Source organism: Panthera onca, chromosome A1 (genome assembly GCF_046562875.1).
Source record: "Panthera onca isolate mPanOnc1 chromosome A1, mPanOnc1 haplotype 2, whole genome shotgun sequence".
Taxonomy (NCBI): Eukaryota; Metazoa; Chordata; class Mammalia; order Carnivora; family Felidae; genus Panthera; species Panthera onca.
Genome location: NC_138339.1, coordinates 59,720,268 through 59,739,188, shown reverse-complemented (window position 1 = coordinate 59,739,188; position 18,921 = coordinate 59,720,268). Strand labels below are relative to the sequence as shown.

At 37.3% G+C, this 18,921-nt stretch overlaps 1 protein-coding gene across 1 annotated transcript in view; it reads left to right on the top strand.

Moving 5' to 3' along the window:
• The first annotated feature begins 379 nt into the window (after window positions 1–379).
• Window positions 380–18,921, top strand: part of SLIT3 (slit guidance ligand 3) — a 687,161-nt gene continuing 668,619 nt past the window's right edge. Inside the window, exon 1 of the mRNA XM_078446678.2 lies at window positions 380–542. Coding sequence (XP_078302804.2) covers window positions 505–542 — 38 coding nt within the window. The 5' untranslated portion in view covers window positions 380–504. The remainder of the gene's footprint in view (window positions 543–18,921) is intronic.

Here is an 18,921-nt window from a genome sequence, read left to right as displayed (position 1 = left end):
CCTAATTGATGGAATAACCCTTGTATAAATGTCAGTGTTAGAAGATTGATTTTTGTATACTATATCACTAATTACTTTTCAAAGGAGATCTATCTTCAAATTTGACTTTTCTTACATTAGTAGCTTCATAATTCCTCACCTTTCTCTAACTATTACCTTTGGATTACTGAATGGTAGACGTGCTATGTTGTTTTAGAGAAGTCAGTTTTCAGTGCCCCACCCCCTGACACACGACTTTGGAACCTCTTGGGGAAACAGATATAGAAGGCAGAGAGGAATCAAGATTTTACTTTTATTGCCTATTGAGAATAGACTTCTCCCTGGGCGCGGTGGCACATGCCTGTAGTCCCAGCTACTTGGGAGGCTGCGGCAGAAGGATAGCTTGAGCCCAGGAGTTCTGCGCTGCAGTGCGCTATGCCAATCGGGTGTCCACAGTAAGCTTGGCATCAATATGATGACCTCCCCGGAGAATGGACTTCTCCCTTTCCACCTGAAATTAATTATATGCCCACCCATATGTATGGAGGAGAAGCCCTGCTCAGGTGAGTTTACATTCCATGGGACTGTAGGAAAGCAAGGAACACTCATGTTCTGTGGGCAGGTCCCAGGGAGCCAAACCAGAAAGGGATGAGCCTCTGCAAGTTTTGCTCTGTTTTCTATTTCATGAGTCAAACCATTCCTTCCTGATTGGCACGGGGCAGAGAGGGACTTAAAAGCAGAAGAACCTGTTGTCTTTCAAGTATTTTGGAAAAATGAGGAGTTTCTATTTTATGGAACAAGGTAAGAATACTGGGAGCATTATACAAAAATAGTCATCTGTGGGTGGGAGGATGGGCTAAATGGGTGATGAGCATTAAGGAGGGCACTTGTTGGGATGAGCACTGGTTATTATATGTAAGTGATTCATCAGTACTCCTGAAATCAATGCTATACTATATGTTAACTAACTTGAATTAAAAAAAAAAAAGAAAGAAAGAAAGAAGAAGAAAGTCTTCTAAAATCAAAACCTCCATCTGGGTTGACCATAGGTGGCAATGGTGTGACTTTCCTGATGTTTTAAAATGAAGGTTTCCTCCCCAGTCTGGTCCCCATATGATGGGGGAGAGAAGGGGAATGTATCATGCCCTGGGTTGCTATCATACTTCTATTCCTCAGGCACTTTTTGAATAAATTTAGTATTATTTTTCAGTAAGAATGAATGAATGAGATGCTCTTTAATTCAACAAACTTCGTTGAGTGTCTGTCATATGCTAGGTTCTATACTAGATGGTGATACCCTATACTGAAGATGTTCACAGATCAATGGGAAAAATTGGTGTGTAAATATAAGGTGACCATAACAAATGATAAGAATAATGGTAGCTCATACTTATTGGGTGTTGAATGTGCCAGATATTGATGTAAGCACTTTACATGTACTATATCATTTAATCCTCATCCAAGCCTACAAGGTGCATAGTTTTATCATCTCTATTTTACAGATGAGGAACCTGAAGCACAGACTTACTAAGTAACTTGTCCATGGTAACAGTAAATGGCAGAGTTGGGATTTGAACTCAAGCAGTTTGACTAATGTCCTGAGCTGCTGATTCATATAAACCTGCTATGTTTGCTATGGGTAACTCTGGGTGTGCAGAGGAAGGGTCCCTAACCAGGACCACGGAGGTTCAAGAGATTCTATCAGGGGACCTCTGGGGTCACAACTTGTTTCTACAACCTTTGGGGGCAGCAGGAGCTTACCACGGAGAGGAGAGCTTCTGTTCATCCTAATGCAAGGTCCAGGGGAGTCAGAGTCTCCTCTGAGATCCACTTGGCTTTGTCTTCACATCTTTCCCTTCTAGAGATGGACTCAGGGACTGAACCAGAAGAACCAAGCTCCCCTTCCTTCAAAACATCCCCAGGGGTTAAGTCAATGTGTCTCTATTAGGAATCCAGAAATGGATCCTCTCTTTTTGCCATCCTTTGTTACAAAGAACAGAGTTTCATGAGCAAATCTGGCTGCTTCCTGCCTAATGACAAACTTGTGAGCATCTCTCTGCTGTAGTCAAATGTGACCTTTGTGTGATTAAATCCACTTATGCCATTGTAAGATCTTGGACATGCAGAGCACTCTGGAGAGTGTCTTATTGTTCCAAGACTTATTGCTTTGGAGACGGGGTGGGAATCCTATGAGGAATTCCATTCAAATTCCCCCATGGACTGCAGAGTAAATGCTCTCTGTGCCGACACCCACAAAGTGACAGATGTGGTTAGCAACTGTGTAAAGTCTCTGTTTGCTCCCAACTCAGCTTCCTGGAATCCCTGCAGGCCAAGGCTGTTGATTATCTCCAGGACACACTTTCTGTTTTCACACTTTCCCTTAACACTGAGGTGAAGAGAGTAGGATTTGGAGTCTAGGAGCCAGGGCTTGAGCCCCTTTCCTCCACCTATATTGACTGCTGGACCTTGTAAAACAACCCCATACGATTGGCGGGAGTGTCAGTGAGCATGGCAGGCTGTGTTCAGTATGTTGTCAGCTTCCAGTAAGCGATGGCTAGTATTATTACCGTTACTGTTTTAGCTATTAAGTATTAAAAAATAAGTGTACATAAATATCCTAAACCGAAGACACACCTTATCCTCTAGAATTCTCGGAAGCCTACCTTTCCCAGTCTCATTTTTTCATGGCTGTCATCATGGGACAGGTCGTCAAGGACCAGGCTACCTGGGGCCCAGGTAGAAATTGATGTTCTTGATGCCAGCTCTATATCCCAAACATACTTCTTTTTATCTAGGAGCTTACCAAAATCATTCTTGGAGTTATTCTTAGTTGTATACAAAAGCTAAAGAAGATTCCTGTCTGATTTGTAAAGTAGCATTTTAGCTGCCACTGATCTGATCCTATGAGGTCTAGTTTTCTAGGACTGCATAAACCTATCTTTGCTTGCTCTATCCATGCCCAGTATGATTTTACACAAATGTATTTGGTTCTTTCCTCTAAGGAAGAATTTCTTCACAAGTACCCATGCCCATTTAAAGCATTCACGAGACGCCTGGGTGGCTCAGTTGATTAAGTGTCCAACATGAGCTCAGGTCATGATCTCACGGTTCTTGAGTTTGAGCCCTGTGTTGGGCTCTGTGCTGACAGCTCACAGCCTGGAGCCTGCTTTGGATTCTGTGTCTCCCTCTCTCTCTCTGCCCCTCCCCTGCTTGCGTTCTCTCAAAAATAAATCAACATTAAAAAATTTTAAAGAGCCATTCACACATCTCTCTCTTCTAATATCTTTGGTGTCCTATAAGAGGCAGAAAGACTCTACAATTTTGGATTATCTTTCTTATGAATTTTAACTCCATTCTTGACTGGGCTGCCTACATCCCAAAGGACAGGATAATTTAGTGGCCAAACATATACTTCACTAAGTAGTTTCCTTCAAGTACCAGCAATATGAATTCTCTAATCACACATCCTTATCTGTAAATAGGGATGATAATAATAATTTCTACTTTGTAAGGCTTTTATAGGATTTAAATAAAACAAAGACCTTGGTACAGCACCTCACTCCTAGTAATCCTCAATAAATGGAATATTAGGATTAGCAATGCAAATTGGAATTGGGATTAGTATTAGGATTAATATTAGTACTCCATGTCTTCACATATTCTATGCCTCTGTCTGGTTGGCCCTTCCCCTGTGTTCTTTGTAGATACCAAATCATCCTTCAAAATCCAATTTATTTTTTTTCCTTTTCAGAATCTTTAATATTAATTAATATTAATTATTTTTAATATGAAATTTATTGTCAGATTGGTTTCCATACAACACGCAGTGGTCATCCCAACAGGTGCCCTCCTCAATGCCCATCACCCACCCTGCCCTCCCTCCCACCCCCCATCAACCTTCAGTTTATTCTCAGTTTTTAAGAGTCTCTTATGGTTTGGCTCTCTCCCTCTCTAACTTTTTTTTCCTTCCCCTCCCCCATGGTCTTCTGTTAAGTTTCTCAGGATCCACATAAGAGTGAAAACATATGGTATCTGTCTTTCTCTGTATGACTTATCTCACTTAGCACAACACTCTCCAGTTCCATCCCAAATCCAATTTAGATGCTGTCTCTTCTAGGAACTTCCTTACTCTCCCAGGTAGAATTTATCCATTCCCTAGTACCTTTTAATCTTCCTCCATTGTAATACTGATGTCTCAAGATGGCATTCATGTATTAATGTGGACTTTCTCCAGCTAGTCGGCTTCCTGAGAGAGGGCACCGAGTCTAGGTCATGTCAGCACGACCCGTCAGAAAATCTGTTAGAACTGTTCTTTCTTAAGTGCTCTATAATTTGAAAAGAACTGTAGAGGCTGCTCAGGAGATTAACAGACCCAGAAGTGCCCAGAGATCTAATGACTATAAGAAAATCAAGATGGAACCCTCCAACCCAGCTGCATTGTGCAACTTCCAGATAGTGTTTTTTTTCACAGGAGCTAGGCCAACTGTACCAGTGTTGGGACCCAACAAGGAAGTTTCCAAAAGTTACACCAAGTCTCTGCCTGCCCTGAGAGACAGGACCTAGTGAGTGACTGCCTTGTCATGCTGTTAGATGCAGTGAAGACACCAACCAGGGCACATGATGGAGTGTGGAATGGAGGCACATCACTCTTAAGTTGTTGGCATTGCTTTATTTATTTGCTTTGTAGGAAGGCGAGTTGTGTGCTTCATGGCAGTCTCACTCCTCTTTTATTCATGAAGGGCTTCTTTCTTCTTGGTATTTATTGCTGTGAGTCACTTCTCTGTGTGCCAGATGGAAGATGCAGAAGGCTCAGGCTCCTGTGAAGAAACATGAAGTTTGGGGGGTGGGGGGGAGGCGGGGTTTCAGGCTGAGAGTGGGGGATGGAAAGAGAGCTGGGATAGGGACATGCAGATTTGTTTTTAGATGGAATGATGTTCCCAGTCTCCTCCCTCTAGTCCCACAGAATTTGATCAATTCTCTAGAGATGGTTATTTGCATGTGTTTTTTTCTTGCTCTTTGAGCCCATCTGCACATTGCAGAAAAATTTAATCCTTATGGGCTCATTCATTAAACTCATTAAGCTGTTGTTTAATGAGAACAATTTTGTGACTGTGAATCCTTCAAAGTTGACTTCTAGCAGCTATGATTTCCTGTCTGTGAAGAACTTGGGCACTCAGGTCTGACATGGTTGTTCCTCAGGCATCTTGTTCCAGAAATTAGACCTCTCTATTCCAGAGAGGGCTGGAGAGGCTGTGTCTCCTGATTACCAGGTACAGCACTGGCACCATATCTGGCCTTCTAGGTCAGGATGACCACATATATCTAGACCTGAAAGATTTTAGAATCTAAAGATCCAGGGTCTTTTGGATTTATGACAAGTTACATAACTTCTGTGAAGCTTGCTGCACTAATTGGGCTGAACATGATTTCCTCCTTGGTTTGATTCTCTTTCTACCTTTATCTTCAATTTTAGTATATGTGCTGCCGAAGCAAACACTCTACCTTTATCTTCAAATTTAGTAGAAATACAAAAGTATTTCCAAAGTGTACCAAATTATAATTCTATCAGTGTATGAGAATCCCATTACTTTCCATCCTTACCAACACTCGATATTATCCATCCTTTGAAGTTTCAGCCATTAGACTAGGTGCGTGATAATATTTTATTTTGGTTTTAAGTTTCCTTTTCTTGATTATTGATAGATTTTGTACCTTTATTTATGCTTATGAATTATTGGATTTTCTCCCTTCTGAAGGACCTGTTAGGGTCTTTGCTCCATTTTCCTTTTATTAAAACTTTTCTTTCTTTGCCTGTTTTTCTGCTGGATTGTCCATAATAATTTTATCAACTTATAAGAATTCTTTATATCTTCTGAATATGAGCCCCTTTGGGGTTATATGTTTTGCTACTATCTATTCACACTCTGTGGTATGCCTTTTTATTTGCTTACTAATACATTTTGAAGATATGAAGATCTTAATTTGAATGTAGTCAAATTGATCAATGTCATGCTTTTTACATCATAGTTAGGAACTTTTGTCTCAAACTAAAGTCATAAAGATAGTCTTCTCTATTATAATCTAAAATGTTATTGTTTCCTTTTCATATTTAAGTCTGTAATCCACCTAGAATTGTTTTCTTTTTTGTTGTTGTTGTTTATGGTGTTAAGATAGTAGTCAAATTTATTTTTTTTCCCATGTGCATACATAATTATCCCAGCACTGTTTATTAAAAAGACCATCCTTACCTTACTTCTCTACAGTGACATTTTAGGATAAATCAAATGTCCCTTTATTGTGTAGATGTGCTTCTATTGTGCATTATTGATCTATTTGTCTAAACTAATACTAATAAAATATTGTTTTAATTATTATAACTTTATAATAAGTCTTGATATCTAGTACAGCAAGTCTCCCCACCTTGTTTTCTCTATTTAAATTGTCTTTGCTATTCTTATATGTTGACATTTCTATTTTGAAATCATATTGCAAAATTCCACAGAAAAAAATTTGGGATTGATTTGAAAGCAGAATCAATCTGGAGAGTATTGAATACTTTGCAATAATGAGTCTTCTACTTTACAATCAAGATATATCTGTCTGTTTAGGACTTTTAAAATTTTATCATTATATTCTATTATACTCTAGTAGGAAGTTTTTCACAGATTTTGTTAGATTAATTCCTAGGAATCTAATATTTTGAATCTATTATGAATGGTTTCTGTTCATAAAATTTATTTTCAAACTGCCACTTGAATTTAGAAATGCAGTTGATTTTTGTATCACCTTTGTTAATTTTACTTTGCTTAGTCATTTCATTCAGATTATTTCCCATATTGAACATTTTAATTGCTCCTTGTTCCTTCCTGCACCTCACTTTCCTTCTGTCTTAAGAGCACCCTTTAGTATTTAGTATTTCCTATAGTGCAGATCCACTGGCAGTGAATTCTATCACTTTTCATGGTCTGAAAATGACTGTATTTAATCTTTTTTTTTCCAGTTTGTTTGAATTGGAATTCTAATAAAATCTATATACATGGTAACTTCTTAATAATATTTTAAATTATTTTCACCTATAGTTTCTCTTCATGTCTTCTTTTTTATTGCATTTTAATTTTTGAAGCTATCATGATTTGTCCTGTAGAATTTCTCCATAAACTTAGTTTTGCTGATAGCATCCCTGGAGGGTTGCTTAACATGCCCCTCTCTGCCTCTATTTCTCACAACTTAGTAGTTAATGGATTTATTGCATGCATATTCATTTGGCAAGACTATTCAGATATGCTATTGAATCCTTTCATCAGGAGGCACATGATACTGATTACTTTTTTTTTTTTTTTCCTGATGAGAGCGGTTATCCATCAAGTATAATTATATTATGTCAATAACTCTCACATTATGTTAGAAAACTCACTTTGGTTGTCTGAAGCCTTTCATCTAATACTTTCTTCCACACGTGCTAATGAGAATAATAGTCCTAATGTTCATGGTTTGTTTGGGCCTTTATTCTTAAAATACAGTGTGAATGACTAAATGATCAGCCCACATTTCCCTACATAGGAATTTTAAACATGTTACATCATTGTCCTCTGGCATAATGTATAGCTATTAAAAAAATCAGATAACTATAGGATTTTTTTTCTTATAAGCGACTTGGTAATTTCGTCTGGATAGCCAAAAGATTTTTTTTTTCCATTTCTATAAAGTTCTGCTGTTTTTTTTCTAGAATGTGTTTGGTGTCGGTTGTTCTGGTTTGATTTTCCCAGCCAAGAGATGAATCGTTTCAATATGTACTTTCATGTCATTTCTTTTCAAATTCCACAAATTTTTCTTTTATTGTAATTCAATATTTTCTCCATTGCTTTATTTTTTAGAGACTTCAACTATGCATTCAGAGATCTTTGCCTACCTTCTTTATCTTGTATTGTCTCTCAGTTAATTTCAGTCTCTTCATTTCAGTTTTTTATTCTTTCCATTTCACTTTCCAAGTCATAATTTATTTTGTTTATTCCTATGCTACTTCTAGTTTAATCTTCATTTCTGAAATACATTTGTTTTCCTTTTCTTTCTCTTTCTTTCCTAAATTCCATCACTTCATTTCTGAGTTTTTAAATTTCTGATGTATATTATCTTTTTATATCTTTGTCAACTTTCTTAATCTCTTTTAGCTTGGTTTGATATATAACTTTGCAATCTTTAGGTGTGGGTTAAAATCTTTATCTTTATTTCTGGGGTAGTTTCCATGTCTGTGGGATGTTATTATGCTCCTCATTTTCTTTTTTCTCATCATATCTTCCAATGGGTAATGCACAAAGGTCTTTTCAGTTTCTTTTTTTTTTTTTTTTTACACATAAAGTTAGTGTTATTGGACTTCCAGAAATGAGGGTGAATAGTTTTTCTAGCTTTGCTACTCAAGAATTTGTCCTTCTATTATTTTTGTAAAGTGTTTAAAAATATGGCATCATATTTTATGAGACCTCCTGGCATTTTCCCCCTTCTCCACTTTTATCTGGCTCTTTTCTTTTCTTTGCCCCTATTAACCCTGCCTTACTCAATTTTTAACTCTTTTTCTAGCCCTTTTCCTACAGTGGAGGGTTTTATGCTGAAAGGAAACTTGAGTGGTTAGTTTTGAGAATTGGTAAGGCCCTGGCTGCTTCAGCCATTCACACCTTCCTACAGATCCCTTGCCCTCAATTGTAAATTGCAATGTAAAAAAAAAAAATCCCTCCCAGTTTTGGCTCCTCAGTCTCAGTTTGGACTCTTAATGCTTTTCAGAGAATAACTGTCAAGGATTTTGTAGTTCTTATTTCAGGACAGTAAATGCCCTGTTGCTTCCCTCTGCTGCCATTCATATACATGCTGACAGTATTAATGTCCAGTAGCTGCTGTCCAATGATTCATCTAAATCATGTATGTTTGGATAGGTGGAGATACCTTAATCTCTATTTCTCTTATAGATATTATTCTTGGTCTCTTTTTCAATCTTAGTTGCTCTGAATATTTTTATGGGGTGATTCAGAGAGACTAAAAAACAACCATCTCTCATCTTTATTATTGAAGAATATTTTTTGCTGTCAATTGTTTTTTTAAAGCAAATAAAATGCTGTCATTCCACTCTCTGCTGGCTTTCCCTGCTGATGTGGAAAGTCAGCTGTCACTCTCATTGTTACTCCTTTGAAGGGTAACTGCATTTTCCTTTAGCTACTTTAAAGAATATTTTCTTTAAAAAAATTCTATATGATATTTTTAGGTGTAGGTATATTTTTATGTTATGCTTGTTATTTATTAGGTTACCTCAAATCGGTAGATCAGTACTTTCATCAATGTTGGGCCATTCCCAGTCATCATCCCTTCTTCCATCTTCTCTTTTCTCCTTCCTGTTCTCCAGTTACAGGTATGTTAGACCTCCTCATTGTATCCTTTGGGATCCTACTTACTCTACTCTGTTTTTATATACATTTTTCTCCCTGTGATACTTCCTGAATAATTTATTCTGACCTCTCTTCTAGTCTTATTTTCTTTATATCTATTTAATAAACTACTGAATCCAACCAATGTGTTCCTTTTTTAATTCTAGAATTTCTAGTTATTTTCTAAATCTGCAAAGCTAGATTTAATAATTTCTAGTTCTTTGCTGAATATACTAAGTTCAACTTTTATATAGGTAAGAATAGTAAGCTAATTCTTTTCATAACTTATGCCTAGAATTTCCACTATTTGGAGCATTTATCTATTTAAGTTATTTTTACTAGTTTCCTTTTATGTTGTCTGGTCTCCTATTAGTCTGGTTATCATTGTATACTGGCTATTGTGTATGAAAATTAATTTTTGAAAATAATTTTATGGCTATTCTGTTCCTATCTTTGTCAAGACAGCGTTCTCATTTGCTTTTTGTAGATACCTGGGGTCACTAGCATCATAGGATCATCTGAATCCAATTTCAGGGCTTGAAATTTTTCTTGGCCATCCAGATGAATTAAAATTATTTCATATGACTGTGATTTCTGCATTAGTTCTTCCAGGTTCTAGTCCTTAATGTAGCATGTTTTCTTAGGACCCCTAAGTCTGGCAATCCTGGGATTTCAACTTTTATTTCCCTAAACCTGTATGATGCTGTGAAAAGTATTGCTCAGCCTCTTCTCTACTTCTACTGCATTAGTATATATGATATATATAGTATATATATTATATATACTATATATATATAGTATATATTACATATACTATTATTAATTAGTATTAGTAATTAAGTAATTAGTATATATACTGTTAGTAATTAGTATATATATGATATATATAAAATATATATTAGTAATATTAGTAAATGTCCTCTGGGATAAAGTGGAACCAAATGTAGTCTCCCTTTTCCTGATGTTTGTTTTACTCCATATCTTTGCTTAGTAATTCCACTCTCTAACTTGATTCCTCTTTAATGCTTTTAGAGGAAGATGGTTTACATGTTTCTTCCAAAATTTTTAAAATTGCCTTCAGCAAGAATATCAGCTTGAGCTACCTAATCCACCAATACTCAAGACTTTATTTTTTCAAGTGTATGAAGAATTCATAAATACTGATATTATGGTATGGCTGTGAGGCCCAAATGATACGTTGATAAAATATTAAGCAAACTGTTTCACACATAATGAACTCTCTTTTTAAAATAGCTATTATTGTCCTTCTGTCATTGGCAAGAACAATGTCTTACTAATTGTTACACCTATGCAACAACTATTAACTCTCTCCGGCAGGAGGGAAAATAGTCATATAATTGGCAAATTATTGAGAATTTCAAAATATGTGAATGCAAAGAATATTTTTCCAGTCCAAGATTAACCTTGTAGCTAAGATAATCAGAAATGGATGGGCAGAAATCATTAAAGAATAGTTAGAATACACTCTTGCTTCTTAAACATTTCAACCAATTGTCCATTGATTATGGAAGGGACATTGGTTAGTATTTTTTATCTTGTTTGCGTTTTATTCACTATCTTGCTGGAAAATAAGCTCCTTTGGCCTTTCTAGTCTTCATCTACTTAACACTCTGTAAGATTACATGGTAGGTAGGAGAGACAAGAAAATGCATTAATTTCTTAAAATATGGAATGAACAAAAGGTCATGAAGCCTATAGAGTAATTTAGTTTCCTCCTGTGATGTATTTCTGCTGAAAATTCTTCATTGGCAGGAGTGACTGCTGAGTTTAGTGACACTTGAAATGAGATGATATCAGTTTGGAGATTCAGATGTGTCTCCTTCCTTATCCAAGGGCTCTAACGGCTTTTGGTTTCTCGGTCAGGAGAAATAAAAGGACACTGAACTCTCTTGCCCCATTTATCTGAGTCTAAGGCTTTCTTAAAGTAGCAATCCTGTGTTCCACTCAGACCCATTACTGAAAGCTATGAAATAATGACAGTAATACAGCTATTACTGTAATCACTGAATTACTAAGCACTTTAAATGGTTTTCTGTTTGTATATTTTTAAAGTTTATTTATTTATTTATTTTGAGGGAGAGAGAGAGAGAGCAGGGGAGGGGCAGAGAGAGAATCCCAAGCAGGCTCTGTGCTGTCAGTGCAGAGGGCTCAATCTAACACAGGTCTCAATCTCACAAACCGAGCGATCATGACCTGAGCCAAAAATCGCAAGTCAAACACTTAACTGATTGAGCCACTCAGGCAACCCCCTTACTTTTTTTTAAAGTTAGCACTTTACATGTTTTAGCTTGCTATACTCATCACAAGAACTCTAAGCATTGAATGTTATTATTATATCCATGAAGAAATGGAAGCAAATAAAGTGTGATCATCCAAAGTCACATATTGAATAACTTCTTGTTAACCTTTCTGACTTTATAGTTTACATCTCCAAAATGGTAAATAGTAATTAGTGTTGATAGGATGATTGGATAAGGTAATTATGTAATATACCTGGCTTGTGGTAGGTACTCAGTATTGTTAGTTGCCTACATAGACAGAGACATGTCATAGAATTATAGACTCCACTGAACTACTTTTCGCTTGGGTGGGTTATTTGTATCATTATAGTATCTCAGTGCCTACCTAACACAGTGCCAGGTACATTATTTGTACCCAATAAGTATTTGTTAAAATGTAAGCACACAAATGTTAGAGTTAAAGGACGTTAGAAGACATCAAATCCAATCTGACTCATTAAAGGAATCCTTTTTTAGGGAACCTCCAAAGAGAAAAGGCAACTAATTCACCATTTTTATAAGCCAATCGCTCGATTGTTGAAAAATTCTTATTCTTAGAAAATTCTCTCTCTCTCTTTTTTTTTTATGTTAAGGCGAATGATCAATAAACGTAGGGCATTAGCTCTGGTTCTCCCCTCCAGCAGTGCATGGAATAAATTTGCTTGTTTGTTTTAAATTTTATTTTATTTTGCCTGAGATACTGCACTACAGTTCATAGATCCACTCGGTATCTTCCATTCCAGGCCTATATGTCCAATAACTTCCATCACTCCTCATATAAACCAGATGTCAATTCAGGACAGTCTTTCCTTTGAGATTTAAATAAAATTGGCTAGAACCTTATATCCCACATCCTGTGGGAAATCCAGGGCCCAACCCAAGGTTTCTGTGAATTCCTGGGAATTTATATTCTTAAGGTAATCTCTGGCTTTGAATTTCTGGTTCCATAGAACTGTCTTACTCATTTCTTTGTCTTGGATTTTCTCAACTCTCTACCCAATCATGATCTTGACATAAGCTCATCCTCTTGAACCCTTAAAACCACACACGTGTCATACTTGGGTGCATGAGAGAATTTACTGATAGTGATGATAGAGGCAATTTCCACTGTTAAACACGATTTGATGATATAATTCTTTAAATCTCTTATTCATTATGCCAGTGGAAATTTATTATTTGCCCCCTTTTTCCTTGGATTATGTCTTTTAGCATATTGCCCTCATTCCCCTCTCTTCATTCTCTCCCCATTTCCTACTCTTTTTTTTTCTAACAATATTCAAATTTCTGTTTATTACTTATGCAGTGCTCTCTCCTTTCAAGGTATGCCCATAGAGTCTTCCATACGAAAGCTATTTATCAAAATATTTTCCTAAACAACAAGAGTATCTTCCTAAAAGGGCTCCTGCTTAATAACCCTTCTTCTGTCTCCTAGATGTGCTCATTGAACAAGCTTTGCTTCTTAATATCTCTCCTGGAATAGAGCTCCCAGATGGGACACAAGAGGTCTGAGAAAATACCTTCAATAATGTAAAAACTGCACCTGATAGAGTTCCAGAATTGTGCCTAGATAGGGCCTACATGTAATATAAATGCCAGACATGAATAACATGGTGTCTGTTATTTCTTCTCCCTCAAGGTATTTCAGCCAGCTAGAGATTTAATTTACATATGCATGCACCAGTAGAATCCTTAGTTGTTACTCCAGCAAATATTCTGCACTACGAATGGGATGCAGACAGGACACCCTAGGCACATGACTCCCATTCTGAGTGATGGACATGTTTTCTTATCACTATGTATCTGGGGAAAGTTATATTAATGTCACATGCATACTTTTAAATCTACATTTGATTGCTTCTGGATGTCAAGATGTGACTTGGACTTTTTAAAGCATAAGAAAGCAATCAGAGAGATCCAGAATGATAAATAACAACTTGGGAAAGCCCCAATTTTGGTCCACCAGTTATCATGTCTGTAGACAGTTTTGGAGTTCCCTAGAATGCTAAGTTGAAGTTCTATTCATAAGTGGTGGTTTGAAGGACAGAGGAACTTGGGATTCTTTCAGGTACAGTTGTGTGTATTTCCTAAGTACCTACTTTGAGCCAGGTGCTGTGCTAAATGCATTATATCTATTATCTCATTTCTTCCTCACTAAAACCCTAGACTATACGTAACTTTATTCTCCCCATTTTATAGATGAGGAGCTAAGGTTTAGAGAGGTAAAATAGTGTGCTCAAGGGGACACAGCTAAGGAGCAGGAGAGTGAGCTGTCGACTCAGCCTAGCTTGGCTCTCTGCACTGTTCTCCCACCCCTCCTACCCTGAGAGATGGGAGAACAGAGATCAGGTAGAACATTTCTCTTTTTAGTTTTAATTTTTATGCAGGGTGTCTCAACAGCCTCCTTTTGGGTCTTTTACATACCATTATTGGCACATCTAAACCAGGTGGCTAGTTGATTTTTTAAAAGGAGCCTGGAAGAGGAATTGCTTTTTTGTCTTTCCCTTGTGGGAGACAGAGCTGCACAAGAAGTAATGGGAGAGTTCACTGAATTTTAAAGAGGAGAGAGGCATTGGCTCAGAGGGGCCATGAAGAGGTTACCAGGGAGATGCAGGGGTGACAGCTATCAGAGATGAACTGGCCCCATCTTGGTCTCTGTGGAAATGTCAGTCCCTTTCTGAGAGGATTATTTTGCATCTTTATTAAAGTGTCTCAGGAGATGAACCTTATTAAACAGAGCCAATGGGTTGAAAGCATGTAATTAAGCTAAACCATTTTTGTTCTTAATGCCTTAAATACCTGTTTGTGTGGGGGACTGAACATCAAATAGCTTCCTCAGGCAAAAGACAGTGGAAACCATAGAGTTACAGTGATAAGAATTCTCTGGACAATTAAGAGTCCTCAAAAAAAAAAAAAAAAAAAAAGAGGCCTCATATTTCTTCAAGGGCTGAGCTCACTTTCTAAAACTTACACAGAAAACACATACACGCTCACAGTCTGGAATATCAGAATCAGAGACCGTTCTTGGGACATCACCTACTTCATTGATTTGCTTATTGACTCATACAGTATTTACTAAGGGCCTAATGTGTATCAGGCACGAGGAACCCAGGAGTGAATAAGACATATTCCTGGTCTCAAGGAATGTATACTCTAGTAGACAACAAAGCAGCCTTCTTTTAGTATTCTTTAGGAATCCATTCTATGTTTGTTTCCTTTTCTTCTACTTTCACTTTATATTCTCACCTAGGTGATCTTAGCCATTCTCACAAAATCACACCACTTTTATGAAAATGATTCTCCAATATATATTACCTGTCCACTCTTCTCTTTGGAACTTCACATCTATATACTTAGCCATCTATATGTTTTTTCAACTTAAATGACTCATATGAATCTTAAAGTTCACATGACCAAAACACAACTTTCAGTTGTCCTCCAAAATCCTTCTCCAACTGTCCTCCGTCTTGATAAATGGGCCCATAATCCACCTTGGGCTTCAAATCAGAAACCTGGGAGACACACTGAACTTTCTCTCCTCTCTTACCCTCCAGTCCAATGGATACACAAGCCTTCTTCCTGCTCCTTTCAAAGCTTATCTCATTAGATTATGTCTCCTCATCCCTCTTACCACTTCATTACTCTAAACCTCTAGTATCTTTCACCAGAGCTACTACAATAGCCTCCTAACCAGTTTCCTTGCTTCTGTTCTTATCCATCTCCAACCTGATCTTCACACAGCAGCCAGAGTGGCCTTCTCAAAGTATAAATTGGACTATCCCTATTCTGCATAAATTAGCATAATGTTCACAATAATTACAATGTTCTACAAGGCCTCTCAGATATGGCTCTACCTACCCCAAAACCCTTCTTAGAAATCTCAGCCCTCACAGGCCTAGTTTGGCTTGATAGTGGGTTGCAGTGGGGGAGTATATGTGAGAGATTCTAAAGTCCTTATTATAATAGCTACCATATGCCCAACTTTGTACTAAATGGTTTACTTATAGAATTTGCAATCTCAAATCTCACTCCCCTGCAAGGAAGCATTAATATACCCATTCTACAGATGAATAAATATAGATGTGATATCATTCAGCTAGTGATTGGAAGCACTTGGACTCAACCCTAGGCCTCTCTCACTTCAAAGTGGACCCTACATCTAATTTATCTCTGCTGTGCTGCTTAATGCTGCCTCAAATTGTACAGTATCAGTAACTCTTTGAAATAAAATTAGAACCCAGAACTCCAAAGCCACTGGGATAACTCTTCCTCTTCTACTAAGAAACTTTCCATGGAGACCAGGAAGCCACTAGAATCATGCTGGCTGTGCAGAAGAGATTTTAAATGTCCCTAGCAGTTATAGTCAACCTTAGCATCATAAGCTCGTGGAGAACTTTCATAAAATAATGATATGCAGGCTGCCTCTTCAGGGAGTCTGATTGAATTGGACTCTGATAGAATGTGGGCTCTGGGTATATTTTTAAAATGTATTCTAAGTGATTCTAACTTGTATTCAAGATTGAGAAGCTATTCTAACTTGGTTGGAAGGTGCCTGGTTCAAGTTGAGATGATCGTCATAGGCTGTTTCTCCCATTTTAAGCCCACTGGATAGTTCAGGTGAGCAGGCAGCTTCAGCACCTGACTAACTAGAGTCAGACGGAGAGCCCACATCACTTCTTGGATAGTACTCTTGGACAAGGAACACTCTGAGAGGCAAATATGATAAAGGGGGTTTCTAGAGCCTATTTGGTTATGTGGGATCATTTGAACACTAGTTTCAGATCTCCTCCAAAAATTCATTTCATGCTGAGCAGCTTCTGAGGAAATGAAATCAATGTCTCTCTTCCTGCCATCCTCCTGCTATTTCTTTTCAAGTAGATGAATGGTTCCTAACGGTTGAGGCTCCATTCATCCCTCGGGGTAACTTTGAAAGCTTTGTTAAGATCTGCAGGGAGTTTGGGAGAAGGATGAAGAATTAAGGACAAGGCTTAGGTAGAAGGAGACATTAGTAAGCTCTCTCACTTTCCTATTCCACTGAACTGCCCTCATGGAGATTTAAGATGATCCCTCAGCAGGTTAAACTGGGAGTTTAAATATACTACTTTTCACCCTAAGGAGGAAGACGCATCATATTGTTTCCAGTCTGCAGATCTTACCTTGTAGTGTGAAGATTACCTCGACAATGGGTACCTTCCTCTTTTTTATCATCATCACATCATTGCTGAGTACTATCAACAGAATCAAAATAATTGAAGTCTCACTTTACTCCCTTTATAATGGTAGAGCTGTATGACTAGAAGCCTGAACTCTGGAGCTTGATTCTTTAGCAGATTAGATTCTTTAGATTCAGAGAATGTACTCTTTACTAATGGATTACTTTAGGCAAATTACTTTGCCTAGTTCCTCTATCTATAAAATGGGCAGTCTAATTTATTTGGATTAAAATAATCAATACGTGTGGAGTACTTATAATTGTTCCTGGCACTTAGTAAATACTACATAAATATTTATTTTAAAATATCATAAAATAAAGCTCACAACCACACAGATTAACCGCTAGCTTGTTAAACTCTCATGAGAAATCTAGGAGAATGTTCAGTCTTTGAGTTTGGTGGTATTCCCTATCTTATATCTATTTTATTATGAGGTAGAGAGTAGAGAATACTTCTCTATGTTATTCTTGTCATCTTTCAGCTCATAAAAAAAAGCCTGGGTTATTAGCTGTGGCCTTCTAAGATGCTCTATGCACCATTGCTAATGTCAGTAGAGACACCTAACATCCCTTCTTGGGTACTATTTCATCTGTCTGCTCCTACGCTTTCTTAATCCTTTCAATTCCTTTGTTTCCCCCAAACTCCACTCTTTAGATTCTGCCTAATCATCTGCTCAGGCTGGAATAATACATCATTTGTATATGTCCCTTGCTTCCAACACTGCTTAAAAGTTGGAGGTTAGATCTTGAGAATAGAGGTAGGAAGACAAGAAGATGCCCTCACCGTGGTTTGGTCACAGAATGAGTCTCTCCATGACAATCAGACCTTTCATTCTATCAATATTACATGCTTGCTGGAGTATTTTTTTTTATTCAGCAACATGCTAAATTTTTTTCTCTGCCATTTATTTTCTTGGATTGTTATGTGTCAGCTTCCATGGCAAATCTATCCATCTCACTGTGAAATAATAAATAATAGCTGCCATTTATTGAACACCTACATGTACCGCACACAAACTATATTGACACTGTGTATGCCAAGATGCCTCAAAAGTAGGCAAGTGTTATTATTCTAAGTTAGAGTCAAAGAAATCAAGGATATAGGGACTCCTTCATCTACATAATACTGCTTTTCAAAAGCTTAAAAAGGTGAGTCACTTTAAGCACCACAGGCACTAAAATATTTAAAGACTGCTTTAACCACATTTTAACATTTATTCTTTGAAACATCACAAGGAAGCATTCATTATCTTTCCCATTTTGTAAATAGGAAAACCAAATTTGAGAGGATTTAAAGGGCATGCCCTAGGTGACACAGCTAGTACAAAATTGGGACCAAAAGCCGGGTCTCCTGACATGAAATCCACATCCTGACCACTGCACCAGTTGTTGTCATTTCTTTGTGGCTTTTCTTAGTACAAGATTGGAGCCTGGCATGCTGTAGATTATCATCATATATTTTTTGAATAGATGAATGAAAAAGTAAAGCCTGTCTTTAGTCCCTTCTTCACCTCTTTTCCATGTACCCCCTAGATGGCTAATCTTAGTTAATACTTAGGAATTTCCAACCCTGTGGCTCTCAGGTAGCTTCCTGTTCCCTATGCCCATTAAGAACTTAGCCATTTTTGGGATGCCTGGGTGGCTCAGTCGGTTAAGCATCTGACTTCAGCTCAGGTCATGAACTCGAAGTTCATGGTTTTAAGCCCCACATTGGGCTCTGTGCTGACAGCTCAAAGCCTGAAGCCTGCTTTGGATTCTGTGTCTCTCTATCTGTGCTTCCCCCACTCATATTCTCTCTCTCTCTCTCTCTCTCTCTCTCTCTCTCTCTTTCTCTCAAAATAAATAAACATTTAAAAAGTTTAAATAAAGAACTTAGCCATTTTTAAATCTCATTCTTTCTAGTTTGTAAGAACATAAACTATAAGACCAGTTAACATTGAGTGTGCACTATGCATTAGGTACTTACTTATATCCTTAAAGCAAATTTAAAGGATTTTGGATTATTATTTCCATTTACAGATGA